The sequence below is a fragment of the Rhipicephalus microplus genome, chromosome 5, assembly GCF_043290135.1.
Source record: "Rhipicephalus microplus isolate Deutch F79 chromosome 5, USDA_Rmic, whole genome shotgun sequence".
Taxonomy (NCBI): domain Eukaryota; kingdom Metazoa; phylum Arthropoda; class Arachnida; order Ixodida; family Ixodidae; genus Rhipicephalus; species Rhipicephalus microplus.
Window position 1 is genome coordinate 1,111,452 of NC_134704.1, and position 22,711 is coordinate 1,134,162.

Below are 22,711 nucleotides of genomic sequence, written 5' to 3' on the forward strand. Positions count from 1 at the left end.
GCATGACTGCCAACTCTTCCGATTTTCCTGTAAAATATACGAATTTCGACTGCGGTTACAGTTTTACAAATCCTACCTGAAATTTTCTGAAACATTTTATTTCCGATAAAAAAAATTAAAATTAGTAAATTAGCGTGGCCTCTGCGATTGACTACGATTCATTGCCGAAACTAGTCGCGGAGGTCACAAAAACGGTGTTGTGCCTTATTCCGTCACCAGGAGATAACAATATTTATTGGTGTTATCATCACATACCTGCCAAGTCTCCCGCATTGTCCAGGAGACTCTTGGATTTTGACGGTGTCTTCCGTTTGTACGGTTGCCCTAAAAATCTCCCAGCAATCTAAATTTGTGTGCCAGATGTGGCCGTATTGACAAAAGTGCAGGTCAGTTCCTTCCAGGCTTTTTGAGAGGCCACCGCATTTGGTTATAAATGAATTTGAGAGAAGTTTATCTAAACGTACAGTACAGTCTCAGTGATGCGAAACCATGGCAGATACGAATTCGTGAAATTCTCTAGCGAAATTCATGTGTCCATTGGGCCAATAGTACCAAAGCCGTTGAACGAAGGCCATTCAAGAACGGCGTGCTCGAACTTTGAAAGTACTCGTGCGAACAGTGCACGGACTATCTTTTACAGTGCATGTGGTTGTCGTTACCACAACTGCGGTGGACAAAACCATGGTAGTTCGACGCGATCGTGTATGGCAACAACATTAATAACAGAACTCTGAAAGATTGCGCACGGCCAACGCTCGACCAGTCGAAGCAATGCTGCTTTCCGCGAACTCTGTTAGACAAAACTGCGGCAGTTTTGATCATGGATAGCATAAAACGACTTAGTTTTGAAGGCGTGTGGATTGAAAACAAAACAGCCATTTGCCGCAACTGTTGGGATGATGCGATAGCGATCTACGAGCTCCGAGGACCCGTGTATCACGCAGCGGTACATCAAAGGCGGTAAAGACGTAAAAAAAAAGATTAGAAGCATTTTGGCATTTCTGTCCTAAGAATCTAGCAGTGAGAAAAGCCAAAGCTTTGACCCACACTTTCACGGCAATCAGCTGTGCCGTGTTGTCTGTTCACGTGTGAAGAAATATGCGAGTTGTTTTGGCGGAATTGATTTTTGGGCTATAGACGCAAAATTTCGAAAGCATTTGCGCTCCCCCTTTGAGACTCTCGTCTTAGTTTGAAACTCTACCCTCGTGTGTTCGGCTCCTGCAAGTCACCAGAGACCGCAACACCGATGTTTTCGCTTGCGTTTGGGACCCGGACCCCCCCCCCCCCCAACTTTGTTTTCGCAATGTTTCTTTCTTTTTTTTAGTGGCAAAAAAGGGGGAAAATAATTCAGCACGTCGATATGTCTTATGGCGGCAAAACATAATTATGTTTGTCGCTAAAGGCAAATCGATCACATCTACAAAGTAAAAAAAATCGGTAACCCCTTTCTCGCTCGGGGGTTTTAAGATTTTTTATGTGTCCAGGTTGGCAGGTATGCATGTGCTGCCACTTCTCGTGGGAGTTCACGCGTTCTGAGAAATAGATTAAGGTGCCCTATGCTCTGAACAACTCCAGAGTTCATTCCTTCATCTCTGGTGGACCGATCACTGTAGATTTTGTGTGGTTCGAGGCTGCTCCAGTTCACGCCAGTGTATGGGCTAGAAACATGAATGCACGTATGCCTCGCGGTGAATTATTCTGTACAGTTTTGAATCTGTTGACCTAGAGAGAAATGTCAGCTGCACGCTTGCAAACAATAGAAGACGCATTGTCACAACGCTATCATTTCAGGGAGACGAATGACGAAAGCGTTGAAAAAAAAAAAAAGAAAAACGAAAACACTTTGCGTTTTCGCGCGTGTTTAAGAGCTTTAGTACATAAATGCAGTGAACAAGTTAGTTTTATGTGAGTAGGTATAGTCCGGTCGCACGTGCACTTTTGATTTGAGACCAAGTGAACATTTTTCATCAATGGCTACCATGTCCTCGCAGATTGCATAATAAAACCTCTACGATTAGAGTACTTCATTGATATCAAAAGTCACAGTGCAACTGAAAGTCTGCCCGAAAAATAACGTGTGCAAAATAGTGTTTCAAACGTACAGCATGTCTTACAAAAAAATTATTGCGTATCGCGAACATGCTTGGATTTGTATAGTGAAGCAAAAAATATTGACTAAAAGCTACCACTGCATCACGGCTGCTTAGCATATAGACATATAGAGATTAACATAAAAATAATTCTCATAGGCATGCAGTCAGGGAATCGACAGTAAGGATTTATTTCAGCAAAGTAAGCAAAATTAAAATGTAGTTATGAATGTACGAAAACTTGCTCATTCCTCATTGTAAGAGGAACCGTCCTTGACCTGTGAAACGCACTTCGCGCCCGACAAGTACTGTGCCATCTACGCTTAACAGAGTTTAAAGATCAACAATGTCTTCTTAAATCGGGTGGGTAATCGCAGTGTTGCATTTTCTAAGACTAGTCCGTTCAATGGTGCAGCGAGAGGCCGTTGCTCCAAAGGGTCAGTGTACCTGTCGTTTACTGTATTTAGAGTACTTCTTACAGGGCTGCTCTGCCGGGTGGCCTAGTGGCTAAGATACTTGGCTGCTGACCCGCAGGTCACGGGACCGAGTCCCTGCTGTGGCGGCTACATTCTTGATGGAGGGAAAAAATGCTGTAGGCCCATGACATATTGGTGCACGGTAAAGAACCCCGGGTGGTCGAAATCGCCGGAGTACTCCACTATGGCGTCTCTCATAATCATATGGTGGTGTTTGGACGTTAAACCCCACATATCAATTAATCATTCTTCCAGCACTTTTGCTTACTCTCTTTACAATCATACGCATAGGGAGAGGGGAAATCTCGTGACTTGATGTACATATACACCATCTGTTTAACTACCAGCGATAAGAAAAGCTGACGCCTGTGCCCCCCCCCCCCCCTGTCAAGTCGGTGTGCCCCCCTCCCCCCCAAATTTCTGACTACGCCCCTGAAGGCCAGGTTGTTAATGGCTGAACGTTCAAAACACATAATTATTTGCACTGCTTCTAGAGGGCACTTTGGAATGCCATCGCCATGCACTGTAAAACAAAGTCAATATATCCCTTTGAATGCACTTTTGGACACTTTCGCGAGGGCTCAGCATTAAGCAGATCTCCCATCTTCTATGCCACCCAATGCATGCGCAAGCAATCCTCTGAAAGCTCTGTGCAAATGCTTTTGCTACAGCATATAGAGGCTTCATAGAAAGAGCAGGGATGTCAGAAAAAGTTTACTTTCTGAGTACAATTAAAAGATGTCATGTTATGCCTGCCAATGCAATCAGTTGTGTACAAAAAAAACCTGTCTTTTATCGTTGTGGTCTCAAGGGAATGCGTGGGCAATAAAGTAAATATTTTGCACTGATGCGCTGTTCTATGTTATGGCATGCATTTGCCAGTTCTGCTGAACCACGTAGATATATTTAGAATGTTATTTCATAAATTATAATTTTCAATGTCCAACATTGTTTATTTTGGTAGTTTTGAAAAAATTGCTGTAGAGGTTATTCTAAAACGCACAAGTAGTTGATGCCTTTGTCTTTTTTCTATCAAGTGATATGCGGAGGGTTCCTGAAATGATTTTCATTAGATTTTCAATGAATTGAAATACTTCTAGCTCTTCATAGGACCCCTTAAATAATAATTCAGTTGCTTTGATGTAAGTGAAACTTGCTTCTCTTGTGTGCTCTATAATATGAAACATGGAGTGCTTCAAAATGCAACATTTTGCTGCTCCAAATCAGTAGCCTCACTGTTTTCTGTATAATTATTTCATAGAGAAAAAAAGGATGTTACTAGTGTTTCAGAGTTATTGACTTAGTAGTTTTTCCTTTCGATTTTTGTATCATTTGATATAAAGCACTGAATTCATTTCTGAGTATACTTGGGCTATGTATTTTGCTTTTCAGGGCTTGATATTAACTATGTCCAGAAAGCAAATGAAAAGGTGATAATTCGAGTTGAGTTGACCAACCTGTCTGTAACTGACCTCTTGCAATCAACACTCTACTGTAAGGTAAGCAGCTGCCTCCTGTGAGCTCTTTTTTCAGCTGTAGAGTACGTAGGAACAAGTTAGCTGGTGAAATCTTGCCTCTAGAGTATTCAAGCATGTTCAAGTGAATAGCCTGCCATCAGCAGTAATTTTTGATGCAATAGCATTAAAGAGTTTGTTTCACAGAAATTCCAGTGTCAATGTCAGGGTCATCGCCATTGGTTTTAAGCGAAAAAGCAGCGATGTCATGTGAGTGAAAAATAACTAAATCACAAAAAACATCATTCTGAGGGGGAATGAACTTTTGTTTTTATTTAATCCAAATCAAACAAGTGTTCTATCACAGAGCTACACTATTGCTGAGAACTGCTTCCAAAAGAAACCTAATGCGAGGAGTCTTCAACGATGTTGCATGGCAGTAGCAAAAATTCATTCCAGGTGTCAAGACGTGTAATCAACAATGATGGTTCCCACCTGTAAAACAGCACTCAGACATAACATGTCAGCAGTTGTGGATGTGGACGCATAGTGAGTAGTTCACATAAAGAAAAATTATGGTGTAGGGGACACTTTGCAGCAGTGTTTGTGGGAGTAGAGGCTGACCCGCCGCTTCTTTCTGCCATTCTCATGTCCCGACATGACTCCCCTTTTGTGCTGTCTGCCGCACTAAGAAAGCGACGAGTGACACTTAACCCCTCTCACCCGGTAGCGGATGTTGACTGTGGCACCGCGTGCAAGGTCTCTCGGGACAAGTCGTGCGCGCACGTCTTGAGTGAGTCAAATATTTGCGGACAGCTGAGGGCAAGCACGCATTCTTTTTTCCGTCAGTCAACTCCCATTGTTTGGGGCTCGTCAGGCTTCACCGACGGTGCCTCGTGCCAGCAGCGAATGCTCACCTTTTGTTGCCCCTTTGTGAACACTAGGCGAAGAGTGGTGAGGTGTCCTAGTGCATGGCCAGGCTACGCCGACCCGTACCTCTCCAAAGCCAATGCGAGCGCCTTTGTTCTCGCGCGAACAACAGAGAGTTTTGTCCTGGTGTCCCCGTGTTTACCAGGGAGACGTGCTCCCGGCACCCCTGTGTAGTACTTTTCGCTTGTGGCATGGATAAGCCCACTTGCTTTCTTGCTGCGCCTTAGCAACAGGCTCTGTATTGTGTTTTTGGTGTTGCAACAGACAATAAAGTGTTGCGACCTTGAGCAGTACCGTGTTCTTGCTACGGCGACGGTCAACACGTGCCCTGCGGCTCGCTAAGGCCAGATCCACGCTAATAGCTGTACTTTTTCGGGATACAGTGCACTACACTGGCGCCCAACGCGGTATCAAAAGCTCTGAGCTTTTGACTGTTCTTAGCGAGTCAGTTTGCCTGAGTGATTCGGGCTCGTCACAACAAGCCTCCTTCTTGGCATTTTTGTCCCCTGACCTTTTTAGGTGGATGCCACGTTGCACAAAGAGGCCATTGCCTCTATCGACAGGCACCCTTCGGCACCCGTCCGTGTCGTCACTCCTTTTTATGGTGAACACACAACTATGTGGTAGCTCATGCACTATCTCGGACCCCTGTTGTCTGCCAATAACCTTGATTCCGGTGCGACCGCCGCTCGCAGTGCCTTTGCACATACGGTGCTTTGCACATGGAGGCAAAACAGTGGGGATAAGAGGAAGTCTCCATGCGGACGACTTTGGCTGCTATCCAGGTAAGTGGCGTACCACGCAGCGGCTGAGCGGGGGAGCTTTCGGAAGGCCAGGATGCCGAGAGCGAACCCGTGACGCCTACACAAGCGGCTGTCGCTGCGGTCCTGAGTGGGCGCGATACCATACTCTCCCCTTTGGTAGAAAGGAAATCACTTTGGGCAGCTAAGAGCTACTGAAGGCTCAGAAAAGTGATCCATTTCGAGTCTCCGAGAGACTGAGCGCCGTATATGCTGCTTGCTCTGCGGCGGGCGCTGATAATGACCGTCTCGAAGAGACGGAACACCGTTACACTGCTTGCTTTGCAGCGGGTGGGAATAGGGGGATGGAAACAGCGTGTGTCACTGAGTCCCTGGCGGATTCATTTTGCTGGACCATGATGGGCTCCTGCTGAACTATAGAGCCATTGTCGAGAAGTCTGCAGATCTGTTTAAGGTGCCTATGCACAAAAAAGTCTGAAAGCCGCATTGTTGCGATCCTCTCACGAAGAACTCGTGGCCAGTCACTTGAGTGGCTCGAAAGTTTTTGAAAAACTGAGCCGTGTTGTGACCTGGCTCGGCATGAAGTGTAACATTTTTTGCTACTGCCATTCTTGCCGCGTCTGTCAAACTGTGAAATCAAGGGGTGGCAAACCGCCTGATCTGATAAAATCGATTGTTAGTGAGCATCCGTGGCAAGTGGCCACCTGCGATTTAATAGGACCATTTCCCAAAACTAAGCAGAAGTTTAGTCACCTGATGGTAGTCGTTGATCACTTTTCGAAGTGGGTGGAATCGTTCCCTCTTCAGAAAGTAAAAGCGTGAGCGGTGCTTGAGAACCTGCAGGAAATGTTTTGCCGGTTCGGCTTCCCGAAAAGGCTCGTAGAGAAAGGAGAGCTGAGACGGTGGCAGATGAGCCTGTGCCGTGGTCGCAGCTTTTTATTGGTACACGGGCATAGTGAAGTGGTATCACCTACAGCGTACAGCCAAGTTCAGAAGCTAGGCCGTTCTCCAATTCCTCGTGGCTTGTGCCATACGAGCCACGCAGCTCGTTCTTTTTAGGCGCGGCCAGCTGGCCAAATCTTGCGTGGCGCTACATAGGCTCCCCCCTGGCGCTTCGCGAGATCAAAAACATATTTACAAAAAAAGAGAGTGACAAATACTATATACATGAGCGGCTATCTGTAAGGTGTCTGTCGGTAAGTCCAGGTTGTCAACGTGGAGTGGCCATCAGTAAGCAGTGGGTCTCTGGCAGGCGACTCTGGGAGAATCGCAGTGGGTGAGGGTTACGACGAAGGGATAGAGTTGGTTGTGGCAAGTGCAAGCAACAAGGTGCGAATGGGCACTGGGTCGTGAAGTTCCCTAGTGCAGTGCAAGAAAACTTGCATCGGGACAGGCTGTGGCGATGGTGGTGGTTCTCTTGTGCAATTGGCACTTGGAGCAGGAGACGCTGGTGTTGTGGCAATGGTGCCGGTAACTGCTCTGAAGGCAGCATATTGTCACTAAAGAGTGAGGGTAGCTCGAAAACAGGAGACCGGGAGGTTAGTAGAAATAGAAGGAGATCTGTTTATTTGGCGGACTTGCGCCCACTAAAGGAAAACAGACGCGCCGGCTTAGCGGGTGGCGAACAGCGCACTCGACGGTCGTCGGGAAACAGAATGTCCCACTGGAACGCAAGGCGCGTTCACCATCCGAGATACAGTCTCCGTAGCGTCTGGCGCTACGGCGACTCCTTGCGGCATTGCTCCCCTCCTCAACGTAAGCATCGACCCGATGCTTTGTTTAAAATAAAACCAAAACAAAAGGACAGCCTGTGCGAAAGTAAATGGCAAATAAGCACGAATCACGCACACATAAACAAAACAAGAGATGCAAACAGGGAGCCTCCTTTAGCGCGCATGATAGAGCTTCAAACGGGCGACGTGTACCACTTCTTGTCGTGCGCGGCGTCGTTGGGATGAGCTAGCCCCATCAGGGACTACTTCATAGTCCACTTCACCCACTTGACGGATGACTTTGTATGGGCCGAAATAACGGCGCATGAGTTTTTCGCTTATGATGATACGGGGCGCGAAAAAAAGACACACAACAGAGAAGAAGTACACAGACGACGCGTCGTCTGTGTACTTCTTCTCTGTTGTGTGTCTTTTTTTTCGCGCCCCGTATCATCATGAACCAGCACCAACTCGCCCAACTTTTCACTTTACTGAGTATAATTTTCGCTTAATCCTCGGCGGCGAACGGGCGTCCAAACCCAGACTTTGTCACCTGGCCTGTATGTTAAATCGCGTCTCCGCAGGTTGTAGCGTCTTGCGTCGTTTCGCTGTTGGTCTTTTATGCGCAGACGAGCAAGCTGCCGGACTTCTTCTGCGCGCTGAAGGTAGGCGGCCACGTCTAGGTTGTTTTCATCGGTGACATTGGGCAGCATGGGGTCCAGGGTAGTAACGGCATCCCTCGCATGGACGAGATTAAATGGTGTCATTTTAGTGGTCTCCTGCACCGTGGTGTTGTAGGCGAAGACCACGTAAGGCAGAATTAAGTCCCAGGTCTTGTGTTTTGTGTCCACGTACATAGCGAGCATATCGGCAATGGTCTTGTTCAAGCGTTCCATGAAACCATTTGTCTGCGGATGGTACGCAGTTGTTCTTCGGTGATCTGTATGACTGTAATGTAAGATTGCCTGAGTAAGATCAGCCGTACACGCCGTTCCCCTGTCTGTTATTAGTACCTTCGGTGCGCCATGACGGAGGAGAATTGATTCGACAAAAAATTTGGCAACTTCTACGGCTGTGCCGTTCGGAAGGGCCTTAGCTTCAGCGTATCGGGTAAAGTAATCAGTGGTCACTATGATCCACTTGTTACCGGGTGTTGACGTGGGGAAAGGTCCAAGCAGGTCCATACCAATCTGTTGGAATGGTCTCGACGGGGGTTCAATTCGCTTGAGAAATCCAGCTGGTTTTGTTGGAGGTCTCTTCCGGCGCTGACATTCACGGCAACTCTTGACGTACCGCGCAACATCTGAGGAGAGGCGGGGCCAGTAGTATCGTTCTTGAATTCTGTGGAGTGTGCGTGTAAAACCGAGGTGGCCTGCAGTGGGCTCGTCATGTAACGCTTATAAAATTTCTTCTCTGAGGCTGCTTGGGACGACAAGAAGGTAAGCTGCCTTATTCGGTGCGAAGTTCTTTTTAACTACCACCCCGTTTTGCACACAGAAGGAGGATATCCCACGCTTGAACAGTGCAGGCGGTATGGAGGCCTTTCCTTCGATGTAGTTGATCAACTGTTGTAGGATCGGGTCTGAGCGCTGCTGTAATGCAAAGGTGCTGCTGCTGATAGGCCCAAGAAAGGCATCGTCGTCTTCATGGCTTGGTGGTGCGCCGACAGGGGCTCTTGAGAGGCAGTCTGCGTCGGAGTGCTTACGACCAGATGTGTAGACTACCTTCACGTCAAACTCCTGAAGCCGTAGGCTCCATCGAGCGAGGCGGCCAGAAGGGTCTTTCAAACTGGCCAACCAGCACAACGCATGATGGTCCGTTACGACCTTGAAGGGTCTGCCATACAAGTATGAGCGGAATTTCGAGGTTGCCCATACTATCGCAAGACACTCCTTCTCAGACGTGGAATAGTTCACTTCCGCTTTCGACAATGAGCGGCTTGCATACGCGATGATGCGCTCGCAGCCCTTGTGCTTCTGAACGAGAACGGCACCTAAGCCGATGCTGCTGGCGTCTGTATGTATCTCAGTTTCGGCATTTTCATCAAAGTGACCCAGCACAGGCGGCGACTGTAAACGTTGTTGAAGTTCTTTGAATGCCTCACGTTGCTCAGCTTTCCATTCGAAAGGGGCGTCCGACTTGGTGAGCTGTGTCAAAGGGTCAGCAATGTGTGAGAAGTTCATGACGAAGCGCCGGTAATAGGCGCACAGTCCTAAGAATCGGCGTACTGCTCTCTTATCTTGCGGCTGAGGAAACTGTGCGATAGCGGCTGTCATCTCGGGATCTGGTCTTACGCCATGTTTGCTTATAACATGGCCAAGGAACTGTAGTTTTTCATAAGCAAAATGGCATTTTTCTTGCTTCAGTGTCAGCCCTGATGACTTAATTGCGTCCAGTACCGTCCGGAGCCTTTTCAGGTGGTCGCTAATGTTGGAGGCGAAGACGACCACATCGTCCAGGTATACGAGACATATTTGCCACTTGAGACCTGCCAGTACTGTGTCCATTAGACGCTGGAAGGTTGCTGGAGCGGAACAAAGTCCAAATGGCATCACTTTGAACTCATACAATCCATCCGGCGTGATGAAGGCGGTCTTTTCTGGGTCTCTTTCATCAACCTGAATTTGCCAATACCCTGTCTTCAGATCAATGGACGAGAAGTACTTTGCGTCACTAAGACGATCTAGGGTATCGTCGATCCTTGGTAAAGGGTACACGTCCTTCTTGGTTACACTATTCAACCGTCGGTAATCGACACAAAACCGAAGACTTCCGTATTTCTTTTTGACAAGGACGACTGGTGCCGCCCATGGGCTTTTCGATGGCTGAATTACATCGTTGTGTAACATTTCCTCAACTTGCTCTCGGATGGCCTGACGTTCACGTGCCGACACACGATAAGGGCTTTGATGGAGAGGGCGGATGTCTTCTTGTGTTATGATTCGATGCTTTGCCAGAGAAGTGTGTCGCACCTGTGAAGAAGTGGCGAAACAGTCGTCATAACTTCGAAGGAGGTTCTGGAGCAGTTGCTGCTTGCATTGAGGCAAGGAAGGGTTAATGTCGAATGACAGCTGCGAGTTGTGGTGGGTCTGTGGGGTGATGGTCGCTGGATTCGAAAGGGCGAGGGTGTCACTGACTTCCGCGATTTCATCGAGAAAGGCAATGGTCGTGCCTTTGGCCAGGTGACGGTGTTCTTGGCTGAAATTTGTTAGCAGCACTGGGCCCTGTCCATTCCGGAAGTCCGCAATGCCTCTTGCGATTGCGATATCACGGCCAAGCAAAAGCTGTATGTTACCTTCGACGACGCCATAAGCATTTTCGGCAGTACCAGTGGTTACGGAGATTAGGGTCGTTGATCGGGGTGGGACGCTCACGTCATTCTCGAGCACACGGAGGGCTGCGCGATTATGTGGTGCCGAGTATGAATTTATGGCTTCATCCGAGGAGAGTTTGATAGATCTGGATGCCAGGTTAATAACTGCGTGATGTTGAGTCAAGAAGTCCATGCCGAGAATGACGTCACGGGAGCACTGTGGGAGCACCAAGAAAGCGGCAAGGTATGTGTGACCATCGAATGTCACCCTTGCAGTACATTGCCCCGATGGGGTGAGGAAGTGGCCTCCCGCTGTGTGGATCTGCGGGCCGTCCCAAGCCGTCGTAACCTTCTTCAGTTGTGCTGTCAATGGCCCGCTGATGACCGAGTAGTCAGCTCCTGTGTCAATCAAGGCAGTTACCGGGTGGCCGTCGATAGATACTTCAAAATCGGTGGCACGTGGGCTGGAGTTGCGCGTTGGTTTTGGGTTCGAGTCATGGCTTCGTCTTGTTGCTTCGTTTTGCTTCGTCTCGCGGCTTGGGTTGTTGTGCGTTGTCGTCATCGTAGGTGATGTGCTGTCGTCATATATGGTTGTCGGTGGAGGGTCTTTGGCTTTTCCTCTTGAAGCAACCTCACCTCCAAAGGTTGCTGGTTTTAGTTTCCCCTACGGGGCCTTGGGGACCTTCTTCGTTCGTTGTTGCTGCGGTTCGGTGACGTGAAGCGTGGGGATCGCGGTGATGGAGAACGGCTGGACAAGTACTCTGTATGGCGCAAGTAGTCTTCGATTGCCGGAGGTCGTTGTCCAGGGCGTGGCCGTGGTGCCTGAGATGAGAAGCCATGCAGTCCCATCCGCCTGTAGGGGCAGTGTCGAACAATGTGGCCGGCCTCACCCCAGTGAAAGCATAGGGGACGGTCGTCGGGAGTTCTCCAGGTGTCGCATTTTCTTTGGCTCGGGCGTCTCTCGTATGTAGGGTGGGCGGGTAAGGGCGGACGGCTACTTGGGGCTGCAGCGTACCGTCGAGGACTGGGCTCGTTTCGTCGGGGTGGCCTAGTGTTCACTGCAGCGGCGTAAGTCATTGCTTCGGCCTCTGTTCGAGTTGTCGCTGATGAAGAGCCAAGCGCCTGCTGGACTTCATCACGCACTATGTCCAAGAGAGATGGTCCTTGGGGGGGTTGGGGGGTAGGAGGTAGCAATCGGCGTAGTTCTTCTTTAACCACTTCTCGAATAGCTTTCCGCAGATCGTTGGTGGTTAGCCTATTTCGAATCGGTTCCGAGTAGAGCGAGCTGAGCTGAAACGGGCGGTTGTATTGCCGAGTCCGGGTGTCCAGGGTCCTTTCTATGGTGTGCGCTTCTTCAGTAAATGCGGCGACTGTTTTAGGAGGGTTCCTTATGAGACCGGCGAAAAGCGACTCCTTCACCCCTCGCATTAGGTATCCGACCTTTTTGTCTTCGGTCATGTCTTGGTCCGCTCGCCTAAAAAGATGTTTCATTTCTTCGACGTACACGTTTAGGGTCTCATTGGGCTGTTGGGTCCTCGATTCTAGCAGCAGCTGGGCCCTTTCTTTTCGCATGATGCTGGTGAAGGTCCTGAGCAACTCATTCTTCAGAAATTCCCAGGTGGTCAGTGTGGTCTCATGGTTTTCATACCACGTTTTGGCGGGGCCGTCCAGGGAAAAGTAAACGTATCGCAGCTTCATTTCTTCATCCCACCTGTTTATGGTAGCCACGCGCTCGAATTGGTCGAGCCATTCTTCCGGGTCTTCAGCGGCATAACCATGGAAAGTTGGGGGCACCCGCGGCTGCTGCAGCATGACAGGGGTAGGTGATTGCGGGGTGCTCATGGTGGCTGTGGAAGCGTCCTTTCGTGGTCGCGTGGGGTCCGGTAGCGGTCCCAGCTCAGGTGGCAGGTTTCGGAGGCGGCGACTGCTTCGAGTATCTGTGTCTTCAGCGTCCTCGTTCTCTGCAGTGGCTGTTTTAAGGTCGTTTTTGTGCATACCCCGCACCTCCACCAGATGTCACGTAAGAGTGAGGGTAGCCCGAAGACAGGAGACCGGGAGGTTAGTAGAAATAGAAGGAGATCCATTTATTTGGCAGACTTGGGCCTACTAAAGGAAAACAGACGCGCCGGCTTAGCGGGTGGGGAACAGCGCGTTCGACGGACGTCGGGGAACAGAATGTCCCACTGGAACGCAAGGCGCGTTCACCATCCGAGATACAGTCGCCGTAGCGTCTGGCGCTACGGCGACTCCTCGCGGCAATATTAAATGCTGTGACTGCTGTCTTGTCTGCCGTGTAGTGAAGAGGAGCCGCGAAAATTCTGCTGGGAATGTATCTCAAGCGACCAGTCGTGCTGTGATGACAAGCCATGTTGAAAGGACTGGAAGGCATGTCTGCTGTAGTTGCAGAACTAGCAGATCAAGGAGAGCGCACGTGCGGAAGGCTGGCAGACTGTGTGCCTGCGTGCTCGGGAGGGCGTACGCAGTCTGCTCTACTTTGTTCCGAATCAGGTAGGTGGTCCTCGGTATTTTCCTTTTCGTCGCAGCATTGCGCGCAATCGGCCGTAGATGGTTAGCGGCGCAAACTTCTGCTGTGGTAGACTTCGAAGACGATATTTGTTTCTGCCGGCAAGATGAGCAGAATGGCAATGTCAGTAAAACATTGGGTTGCTTGGACAATGTCGATGGCGATGCCTTCATGAACGAGGGGCAAATAGCAGGCGTGAGGATGTCCGTGGTCGTTGCAGACTCCAGGGCGTGCGGCGATGTAGTGGTCGTAGAGTCTGACATGTTGCATGTGTTGCGGGCCGTGGAAGTCGGACAGAATGGCAATACTTGTGCGATCGGAGGCTGAGTAGCAGGCGTGACAATGTCCCGGGTCGTAGCAGACTTTAGGGTGTGCGGCAATGTCGGCGTCATGAAGTCTGACATGTCCGAGAAGTCGTGGTCTGCGGAGATTGGAGAAGACGTGTGGGTGGCGAGGGTGCCCAAAGAACCATCGGCCAAGGACTTCGAAAAAACGCACCTCGTGGCGGACTGATCATCGGCAGCAGGAATGTTTTGAATAAACTCGTCGGGTGGACAGTTGGGCGCGGGAATCGCATCGCTAGTGGCCGTACGAGAGGTTGAAGGAGACATAGCCGTACAATGGAAGGCTTGGTCAAGGCAGAGACGATAGCCGGTTGATACCGCTTGTTGTGACTCACGGGAAACTGGGAAGTTGCGGGTGAACGGAAGCGGATGGTAGATGAGGCCGTGAAAGGCCAGCACTGAAAAGCAGAAGTCACTGGGGGCTTGAGTTTGAAGTGGCAGCGAGATGACACAGTTCTATCCGAAGGGCGCCGAGAAAAATGGCGTGTATCAGCGACTGGTCTGTGACGCCACTCACCGCAAGAGCGGCGTCGAGTTGCATAAACCATGCTATACCTTGGGGTAGATCTATTGGAACGGCGACGCTGGCGGGCAGAGTCGCGGGAACAAGCCAGTCGATGACTCGTTGAATGGCGAATCCTTCAGTTCACCAGGTCTTTGAAATCCGGAACGATGACAGAGGCGGGTCAAAGTGCGGCTGCAAGACTTGAGCTGGCTGAAACATGGCTGCGATACTCAGCGGCAGCGGTGTAGCGCCGGTCATTTGTCCATTTGTATCACCTTTGTATCACTTGTCCGTTTGTATCACCCTTGTCCGTCTGTAAACCCTTTGTATCATGATCTGACGAGCGCGTGCCAGCGCCCTGCGGCACTTCGTGCAAACATCTGGCCACACCCACAACGGCGGACTGTATTCGGACCCCGCACTGGTATAATCTGAGAAAGCGGTCACCTTTGTGATTTCTTGCCGGACAGGGGACTTCTCCACAACCGAAGGTGCTCAGTTTACTGTCTAGTCTCAGTATGGTAAGCTTCTTTGAGGCCTGTTCTTGTAAATAAGTCGACCCTGCCCAGTTTGCTGTCAGTGTTTTTTTTTCAGTGTTAATGTGTATTTCATGTTTTTATGTTTCTTTTATCCAGTATTAAGTGCTCATTTGCATTTTATGCTTTTATTTTCTTTTGGCCAGATATTGAGTGTTATTTTTGCTCTGTTTATTACTTCTTGTGCTTTGTTTCGTATACCGGCGAAGGAAAATGTGACCTTGAACAATAGTGCTTATGCATAAAGAGATGGAGGAAGGACGCTTTGCGCCTTTATTCGCACAGCCGTCGGCAGTGTGTGTGTGCGTGCGTCTTTCTGTGCATGTGAACATGCGTGACGCTTCTGTGCGTGCCCAGAAAGAGTGCGCCTCGTGGCTTTATCTCGTCGACGTGGACACTAGAGGTGCTCGGGGCACTGACCTACTGACACTGTGCTCTGCTCACGGCCTTCCCCGAAAATCCCTGCCGTCCCCTTTCGCCTTGGCTCCTGTGCGAGGACAACTGACAGCAGCTATATGCTGCCGGCCAATGCCAGGACACCTGGCAGCCAATTCCGGCACGGCCTCCCCTATCCCTGGAGAGGCCAGGCTTCCCAGTGAGGTTCTCCCGTCTTCTACTGAGAAATGTGGGGCCTTCGAACGACCGCCAAAGTGGCGTTTGTTGGACACACTAACCAGTCATCATGAGCAGCCACGAGCCACTAATGAGGCCCTTCCGCACCCCTGATCTCGCATGCGGACATCGCACCCAGCGGACATTGTCAGGCTTTTCCGTCCCTCCACGCGGTGGACGCTATTCGCCTCAGCACCACGAACTCTAGCTTTATTTACTTTGCACTTTTTTGTATACATTTTATAGTGTCATGTGTTTATATTTTGTTATTAATGTTTTTTTCTCCTTTATTATTTTTTTAGCAGCAGTTACAGGGCTGGGCTGAGGTTATCTGTTGCTCATAGCAGTGTCATTTGAGCTGTATCGGTGACGTCCGGCTGCCTTTGCAAACCGGTAAAGGACAAATTTAGGAGAGGGTGATGTGGAAATTGAGGCTAGCCCGCCGCCTTTGCGCGGGCTTTGCCGCCTCTTTTTCTGTTCTCATGTCCCGACATGACTCTCCCCACCTCTGTGGTCTTTCGCGCTGGGAGAGCATGGGAGTGACGTTTAACTCCTCTCTTCCTGGTAGTGGATGTCAACTGTGGCAGCAGGCGCAAAGTCTCTCAGGATGTATCATGCACACGCGTCGGGATTGAGAGAGAACTTCTCTGGGACTACATGGGGTAAGCATGCATTTCTTTTTTGTCCATCGGCTTCCTTTGTTCGAGGTTCTTTCGTACTTCGCCAATGACGCCTCGCGCCCGCGGCGAATGCTTACCTCTTGTGGCCCCTCCTTCGAACTTTAGATCGAAAAGCGGTGCGGTGTCCTAGTACATGGCCCAGTTACGCTGATCCATATCTCTCCAAAGTCACCGCAAGCGGCTTTGCCCTCGCTCGAGCAACTGGGCCCTTTGTCCTGGTGTCTCCGTGAATCACTTTTACTATGGAAGAGACGTGCTCACGGCACCCCTGTGTAGTACTTCTCACCCGTGGCAAGGACAGCCCATTTGCTTTCTCGCAGCGCCTTTGCAACGGGCTCTGTACTGCGTATTTGGGGTTGCCGCAGACAATAAAGTGTTGCAAATTTGAACAGTACCATGTTCTCAGTACAGCGACAGTTAACGCGTGCCCTGCTGCTCGCTAAGACCGGACCCACCCTAGTAGCCGTATTCCTTCGGGATACGTGTATACTACATGTTGCAATAGCTATTCAAGGATGAATTTAATGTTCCTTTCCTTTTGGCACGTGTCCACAGAGATGCTGCCTATTAAGATGGCTGTGTGAAAGGGGCTGTTTGTGTCATCGCATTTTACTCTGGAAGCGAAGCTTGAGCATCCCTCAACTTCTATTTCAAACAGCTCGGTCATTGTAGTTGAGTCTTTATTTATACACTCAAAATTCTGAAATAAACTAAAATACAGTGTTGATATTTTGTGCCTTTACGGTAAGTGCATCTGTGGTCAGCCAGTGATTACCGTATTTAGTCGCGAAATAAACAAACTTTTTTTTCTCAAAAGATAGGAACGAAATCGGGGGTGCGTTTATTACATGGAATAAATTTTATGAAAGCTCCTCCAGGAGGAGCGAGAAATGTGGTAATGCAAAAACAAAAAGTTAGGTTACTTATTTTTTCGCAATTGACATACGTGTACACTGTATGGAAACAGCTTCTTTGTTGCAGTTCACTCATCTTCGGTGGTTGATGGTGCTATCTTCTGCAAGCTGTCTCCAGGCCGCCCGCGCACGTCATAAAAGCGTTTTGCGGCTATCTTTTCTCGCAATCGTCTAACCGCAATATTTGCTGTGATCTTGAGGGGCACCCAAAAGCGTGCGCTAGGACGCTACGACGCACTTTGTCAACTTCACGGCAACTTCGCATGACGACCGTGACGACGCCATTAACATTGTAGCAAGTAGCGAGCATTGCAGCAAGCTACCCCTGGAAGTATCAAAATAAACCGTTGATAATAAGATTAACGACACATAGGATGCATGGATGGATGAACAGACAGGCTAGCAGATGGACAGACAAATAGATGGACATGCGGAGCTGCTATGTGCCACAGGGTATACGAGATGCGAGATGGCGCAGTATTTGGAGTGTTTACTAGATGGACGCACAAATGGACGGACAGACAGAGTAGAAGACGGACGGAGAGATGGATATATGCGCAGATGTACGGATGGATGGACGCACTAACGGATGGGCAGAGGGATGGACGGACTCACAGACAGAGGGATGGACGCACGAATGGTCACGCGGACGGACGGAAGAAAGAACGAACAGACAGACGAAAGCATTGGCAGGCTGACGGACGCTTCGCCCCACTCATCATCATTCACTCTGTGGATATGCTGTGATCTTTTTTTCCCTTCTACCATGTTGCTCTCATGACTTCATCCTGGGTTGGGATTTCTTGTCACGTCATGAAGCTATCACTGATTGTTCTCCTGTGAAAGTGTCCCTTGTGCCAACATGTGAATTTTTATATTCCGACTATTCTCCTCTGCCCTGCAAACTCATCATTGATGAGGACACCAATTTGCCTCCAGAAGCTTCCGTCCCTATTACCCTTTGATGTGCTGCTCAACCTGATGGCATGCTGTTTTTTATGCCATCTCCACTCTTTACTGAACGCGAGAGCATTGTTTTTCGATTTGGTGTTCTCACAATTGTGTCTGGATCAACTATAATGCTGGTTACCAACCACTGCAACTACTCCATTGCCTTATTCTGTGGAGAGCTTTTAGGATATGCAATCTGTCAATTATATTGATGATCTTGATCTTTCCAATGGAACCTCATGTTGGCACATTGCTACTATCAATCCTGTGCCTGAGCCATCAACTTCGTCAGCCTTCGACAACTCCACCGACACAGAGCTTTTGACCGTGTTTTTCTTAACAAGTTTTGCTCTTCTTTCAACTTTCAACAACCTTTGTTAGGCCGCACCACGACTATGAGTGATACTATTGCCACATTCTCTCCTCATGTTTTGTTATCACCCCGTTTTACTGTCATTCTCAGCAAAAACCATGCCTACACTGTTCGAGAGGCTTTGGGACGACAGGAGATCGTTTTGTTAAGATTAGGCCCACTTTTTGAACAGTCTAGTTTATTGTGAAACCTCCATGGCCACTAGCGATGACGCTAAAATATTCTTTGCAGGTGTATAAATGTCGACACGCCTCGCCACTTATCGGTTGATCGACAGCCGATTCTGTTCCCCGCAATCACTGCCATTGTCTTACTTTCCTTTTGCGTGGCCACAGGTTCGACTCGAGTAAATGGTTTCTTCTTTTACTTGGAGTGTGCTCGCTTCATTCACGTGACGACTCCGTGACATCCGGAGGAGGTGCTGCTTTGTTCATGTACTGGACACCCCGTCAAGCCGTGAACCCAGCTCACGTCGCGAAGAAGACACCGACGCCAGCCACAAGCACCAAACAAGCTGCAAACAGCAGGGCTTACCACCAGAATACAGGCCTCTACAAGACAAGGCTCGGAAGACCAAGACCTGACTAGAGGCCTACGACAGAGTGGCTTCCTGAACCACTGGCACAAGGAAGAGAAGCTTCGTCGCGTCTACTTTTATCTGAAAGGCCCGGCAAGGACCTGGTTCGAAAATTGGCAGTCTGTCCTTCAAAACTGAGATCTTTTCTGGGGCACATTTCTGCAAACGTTCACGAGCATCGCTCGCAAAGAGAGAACTGCTGGGTTGCTGGAGACTCGGGTGCAGCTGCCCAATGAAGATTTCACTGTTTTTACAGAAAAAATGACCCACCTTTTCCGCCATGCTGACCTTGACATGTACGAGAAGGTCCGTCTGCTCATGCGCGTAGTCAAGCAAGAACTTTTCTCCGGGCTTATTAAGAACCACCCAAAAATGGTCACTGAATTCATTTCAGAAGCATCTACAATAGAAAGGATGCTCGATATGCGGACGCGGCAATACAACTGTACCTCTTTGTCTAGAAGCTATGCCGACATAGAAGCGCTAGGAACCTCTGACCTGCATGAGACAATCCGAGCGATCGTGTAAGAATAGCTTTAAAACTTGCATCCTTCAGTGCAGCCTCACGTGGACTCCATCGTGGACGTTGTACGCCAGGAGATCCAGCAATCGCTGGGCGTTCTTCAGCCTCCAGAGCCACAGCTGCAAGCCACGAGCTATGCTGTTGCAGCCCGCAGTTACGCTCCTCCTCCACATTTACCTCAAGATGTTGCCCCATCACACTTCTGTTGCCAGACGCCACCGCCTTTATCACCATCGATGTTCTACCGTTCACCTGTGGAAGAGCGCACCGCACCGGGGAAAAATGGTGTTTGGCGTACCCCTGACAACCGCCCTCTCTGCTACCACTGCAGAGAGGCCGGGCACGCCTATTGCCACTGACAATACCGACAGATGGGTCTACGGGGCTGCGACATCAACGCCCCGTGTCCACAGCAGTGTGAACGGCCGCATGACATCACCGACTACCTAGCGGGAGCGCAGTCGACACCTCAACGACCTTACCGTTCACCGTCGCCAGGCCGCTACATGTCACCGCAATGCCGCCAGTACATAGGCACTACTCGGGACTGTTCCCCAAGCCCATACTTGGAAAACTAAAGGCAGCAACCGATGGAGGTGTGGTTGCTGTACGACGAACTGCCGAAGATTCTCCTCTGCCAACGACGACGAATTCCCATGTCCAAACGTCACGGCCGGAAATCGACCTAATGATGCGATGTCAAAGCAGAGGTACAATCTGTCAAAGCCGTGATCCGACGCCACGACCCAACTGCAACGCAAAGCGATGAACTAACAGCCTCGACCTCGATGTCTCAGCGATGGCTCCAGCGTCATAGCTCTCGTCGACACTGGTGCCGACTATTCCGTCATCAGTGGCACATTAGTCGCGAACTTGAAAAACGTTACGACCGCCTGGGAAGGCCTCGAAATCCATACAGCTGGAGGTCACCTAGTTACGCCGGCAGGAATCTACACAGCCAGAGTCACCATTAACAGCCAGATTTATCCTGCAAGCTTCGTCGTACGACAGGATTGCTCGAAAGATGTCATCCTTGGCCTAAACTTCTTATGCCTTCATCGTCCTGTCATCAACCAAAGAACGAAGTCGATAACACCATCCACCGAAAAAACATTGTCGCAGATGCCACCATCAAGGCACACCTTAAAGAGCTCGTAAATCACTCCAGATATTTTTCAAGCATTTCAAGTAAACGCCCGCATCGTGTGCAGAATGCCGTCACGATTAATGATTCTACACGTGGCAGCGCTAGGAACTTTGGGCATGCCATAAATTTTAAGAAAAGCCCCTCCTTTTTTCTGTGCCTTTCAGGCCTCCACATGATGTGCTCTGCCACATCTCTGATGCACTGAGCCACGTATGCTAAATATGCTGTGACTGGTTGAGCAAGAATGACTTTCAGTCAGTCTGCAAGCAGCTGTCCACTCTGCTTGTTGGTCGTCGTGTTGCCCGCGTGCGTGGAACACGTGCGGGGAACGACGTGACCCCATATAAGTTCATCGCATCGGCGATTCTTTGAATGCGTGCGCAACGGAGGGTTCATACCGACATGATTACAGAAGCCACGGTTTGCCAACGAGCACACAGCTACAATGCAACTGACGGAGTTGACGGCCGCAGTCGCGGCAACTGGAAATAGACGGTGTTTTAAGCAGCGCGTTATTGATGATGTATGCAATGCGAGAGAGCAAAGCAGCGTGTGAGAGGATACCAGTGAAGGGAAGCGCAGGAGAGAGTGAAAGGTGTGATCGTCACAGTTTTGATAATCACACCCGTTCAAGTCTGCTATTACCGTATTCACCCCTAGTTTGGTCGTGGAAAACTTGATTTTTTTAATTCCGCACATAATAGGCACACCCTGAACTTCGCCGTGATCAGAAACGATTCAACCCCCCAGCGGTACAGCTGGAACGCGGTCCCTGTACTTTGAAGAAAAAAAGGAGGCAAATCGATGAGCAAATAAAAAAAATTCAAAGTGCAACGACCTAACTATCGTGTCAGTCAAAATAAAACTTAAAAAAAAAAGTGTCCATGAGGGAAAAAAAAATTGCCAGGCCTACGCGAAAGGTGTAGCACAGTCATGGCGAAAGCTAAAAGAGCTGTCTTTCAGAGCCTTTTCGAAACACTGATTGGGTAACTACTGCTAGCACACTTGCTTAATACCCACTAGGTCATTATTAATAAATTTCTTTGGGTAGTAAGCCGGCATTCACTTTGCTATTTTCCGTAATTCTACTGAGAAACGTGGTATCCGCTAAACACTTGGAAGGAATTTTTTGCCAATTGTTCATGCAGTGGCTGATGACATGCGGACTTATGGTTAAGTGGGTATGTGCCACAGTTGGTAGGGGAACAAGTACAAGCTTTTGTAAGCGGTTGGAACATTGGTCGGCCCTTTCGTTATGCTATTTGCATTATGCGACTAATGGTTGTTCTTTTGCTGTTTTAAAACACTTTATAGGTCGTATTAACGCGATCGCTTTCCCAACATTAAGCCTTTCTAAGGCTATTTTGGCAACAAGCCACAAGTACCAGTGTAGTCTCGGCTTTGCAAACCTGAGTTCAATAAAAGTGGCATTGTTAATAGCCCCAAAGACTGGTGCGTTAGGAAAACGGTTGAGGCTAGGAGTGTAGCCAAAAGTTTTTTCGGGGGGGGGGGGGGGGGGGGGCACCGTCCGGATTTCAGGAGGGGCACCCCCTTAAAATGGCCATTTTTTTGCTCTCTACGCCACGGCGAAAAAAATTTTCGTGAGAGGGGGCGAGCACGTGCTCGGTGTGCCACCCACCGGCTACGCCCCTGGTTGACGGGGTAGAGTGTGCAAGACAGAGATGTGCCAGCATGCCATTACTTGCATTGACCAACTAATGTTTTTAGAAACTTGGTGACTTGTCGGTATCACCCAGTGCTTTACTTGCCTTTTGTTTGCTACATTTCTTTGGTTTACCCACTGGCTCTGTGCATGTATTTATACCTGGTTTTGTCAGTGGAGTAAAATGTTTGGAAGTCAGCGATCTTTACTCTCTTTGCTTGCCGTCTTTTCTAGTTTAATGCACTGTTACAAATGTGTTCATCATGCTACATATTGAGTGTGATTGACATAGAAACTTGTTTTATTGCTGCAGCAGCCTGCAGCAGCCGTTTCATCAACCTCAGCATGTGAAGTCATAAGACTATATTGTAGCGAAACGTCGGGGTTGTTCAAGTTAGGCGCATCTGACGACCAGGGAGACGAATAAGTGTGGGTGAAACTCCGCGGAGGCAATCGATGAGAAGTCAACACGATGATTTCGGGGAGCACTCATTGGGGGTTTATTTAGCTAACACAACTTCAATTTACAAAATGCACTGGGTCACAAAGACAAAACATAGAAAATGGTGGCATACCGCTCGGCCTGCATAGCTGGTCTCCGGTGGTGAGATCCGCTGTTGACCCCG

General features: G+C 49.2%; 1 protein-coding gene across 6 annotated transcripts in view; it reads left to right on the forward strand.

Moving 5' to 3' along the window:
* LOC119174040 (intermembrane lipid transfer protein VPS13A) overlaps positions 1-22,711 on the forward strand; it is a 1,344,268-nt gene that overhangs the window by 280,002 nt on the left and 1,041,555 nt on the right. For all 6 annotated transcript variants that reach the window (XM_075894208.1, XM_075894209.1, XM_075894213.1 and 3 more), the window contains one exon: positions 3,959-4,065. In XM_075894208.1, the coding sequence (XP_075750323.1) occupies positions 3,959-4,065 (107 nt within the window). The remainder of the gene's footprint in view (positions 1-3,958; positions 4,066-22,711) is intronic.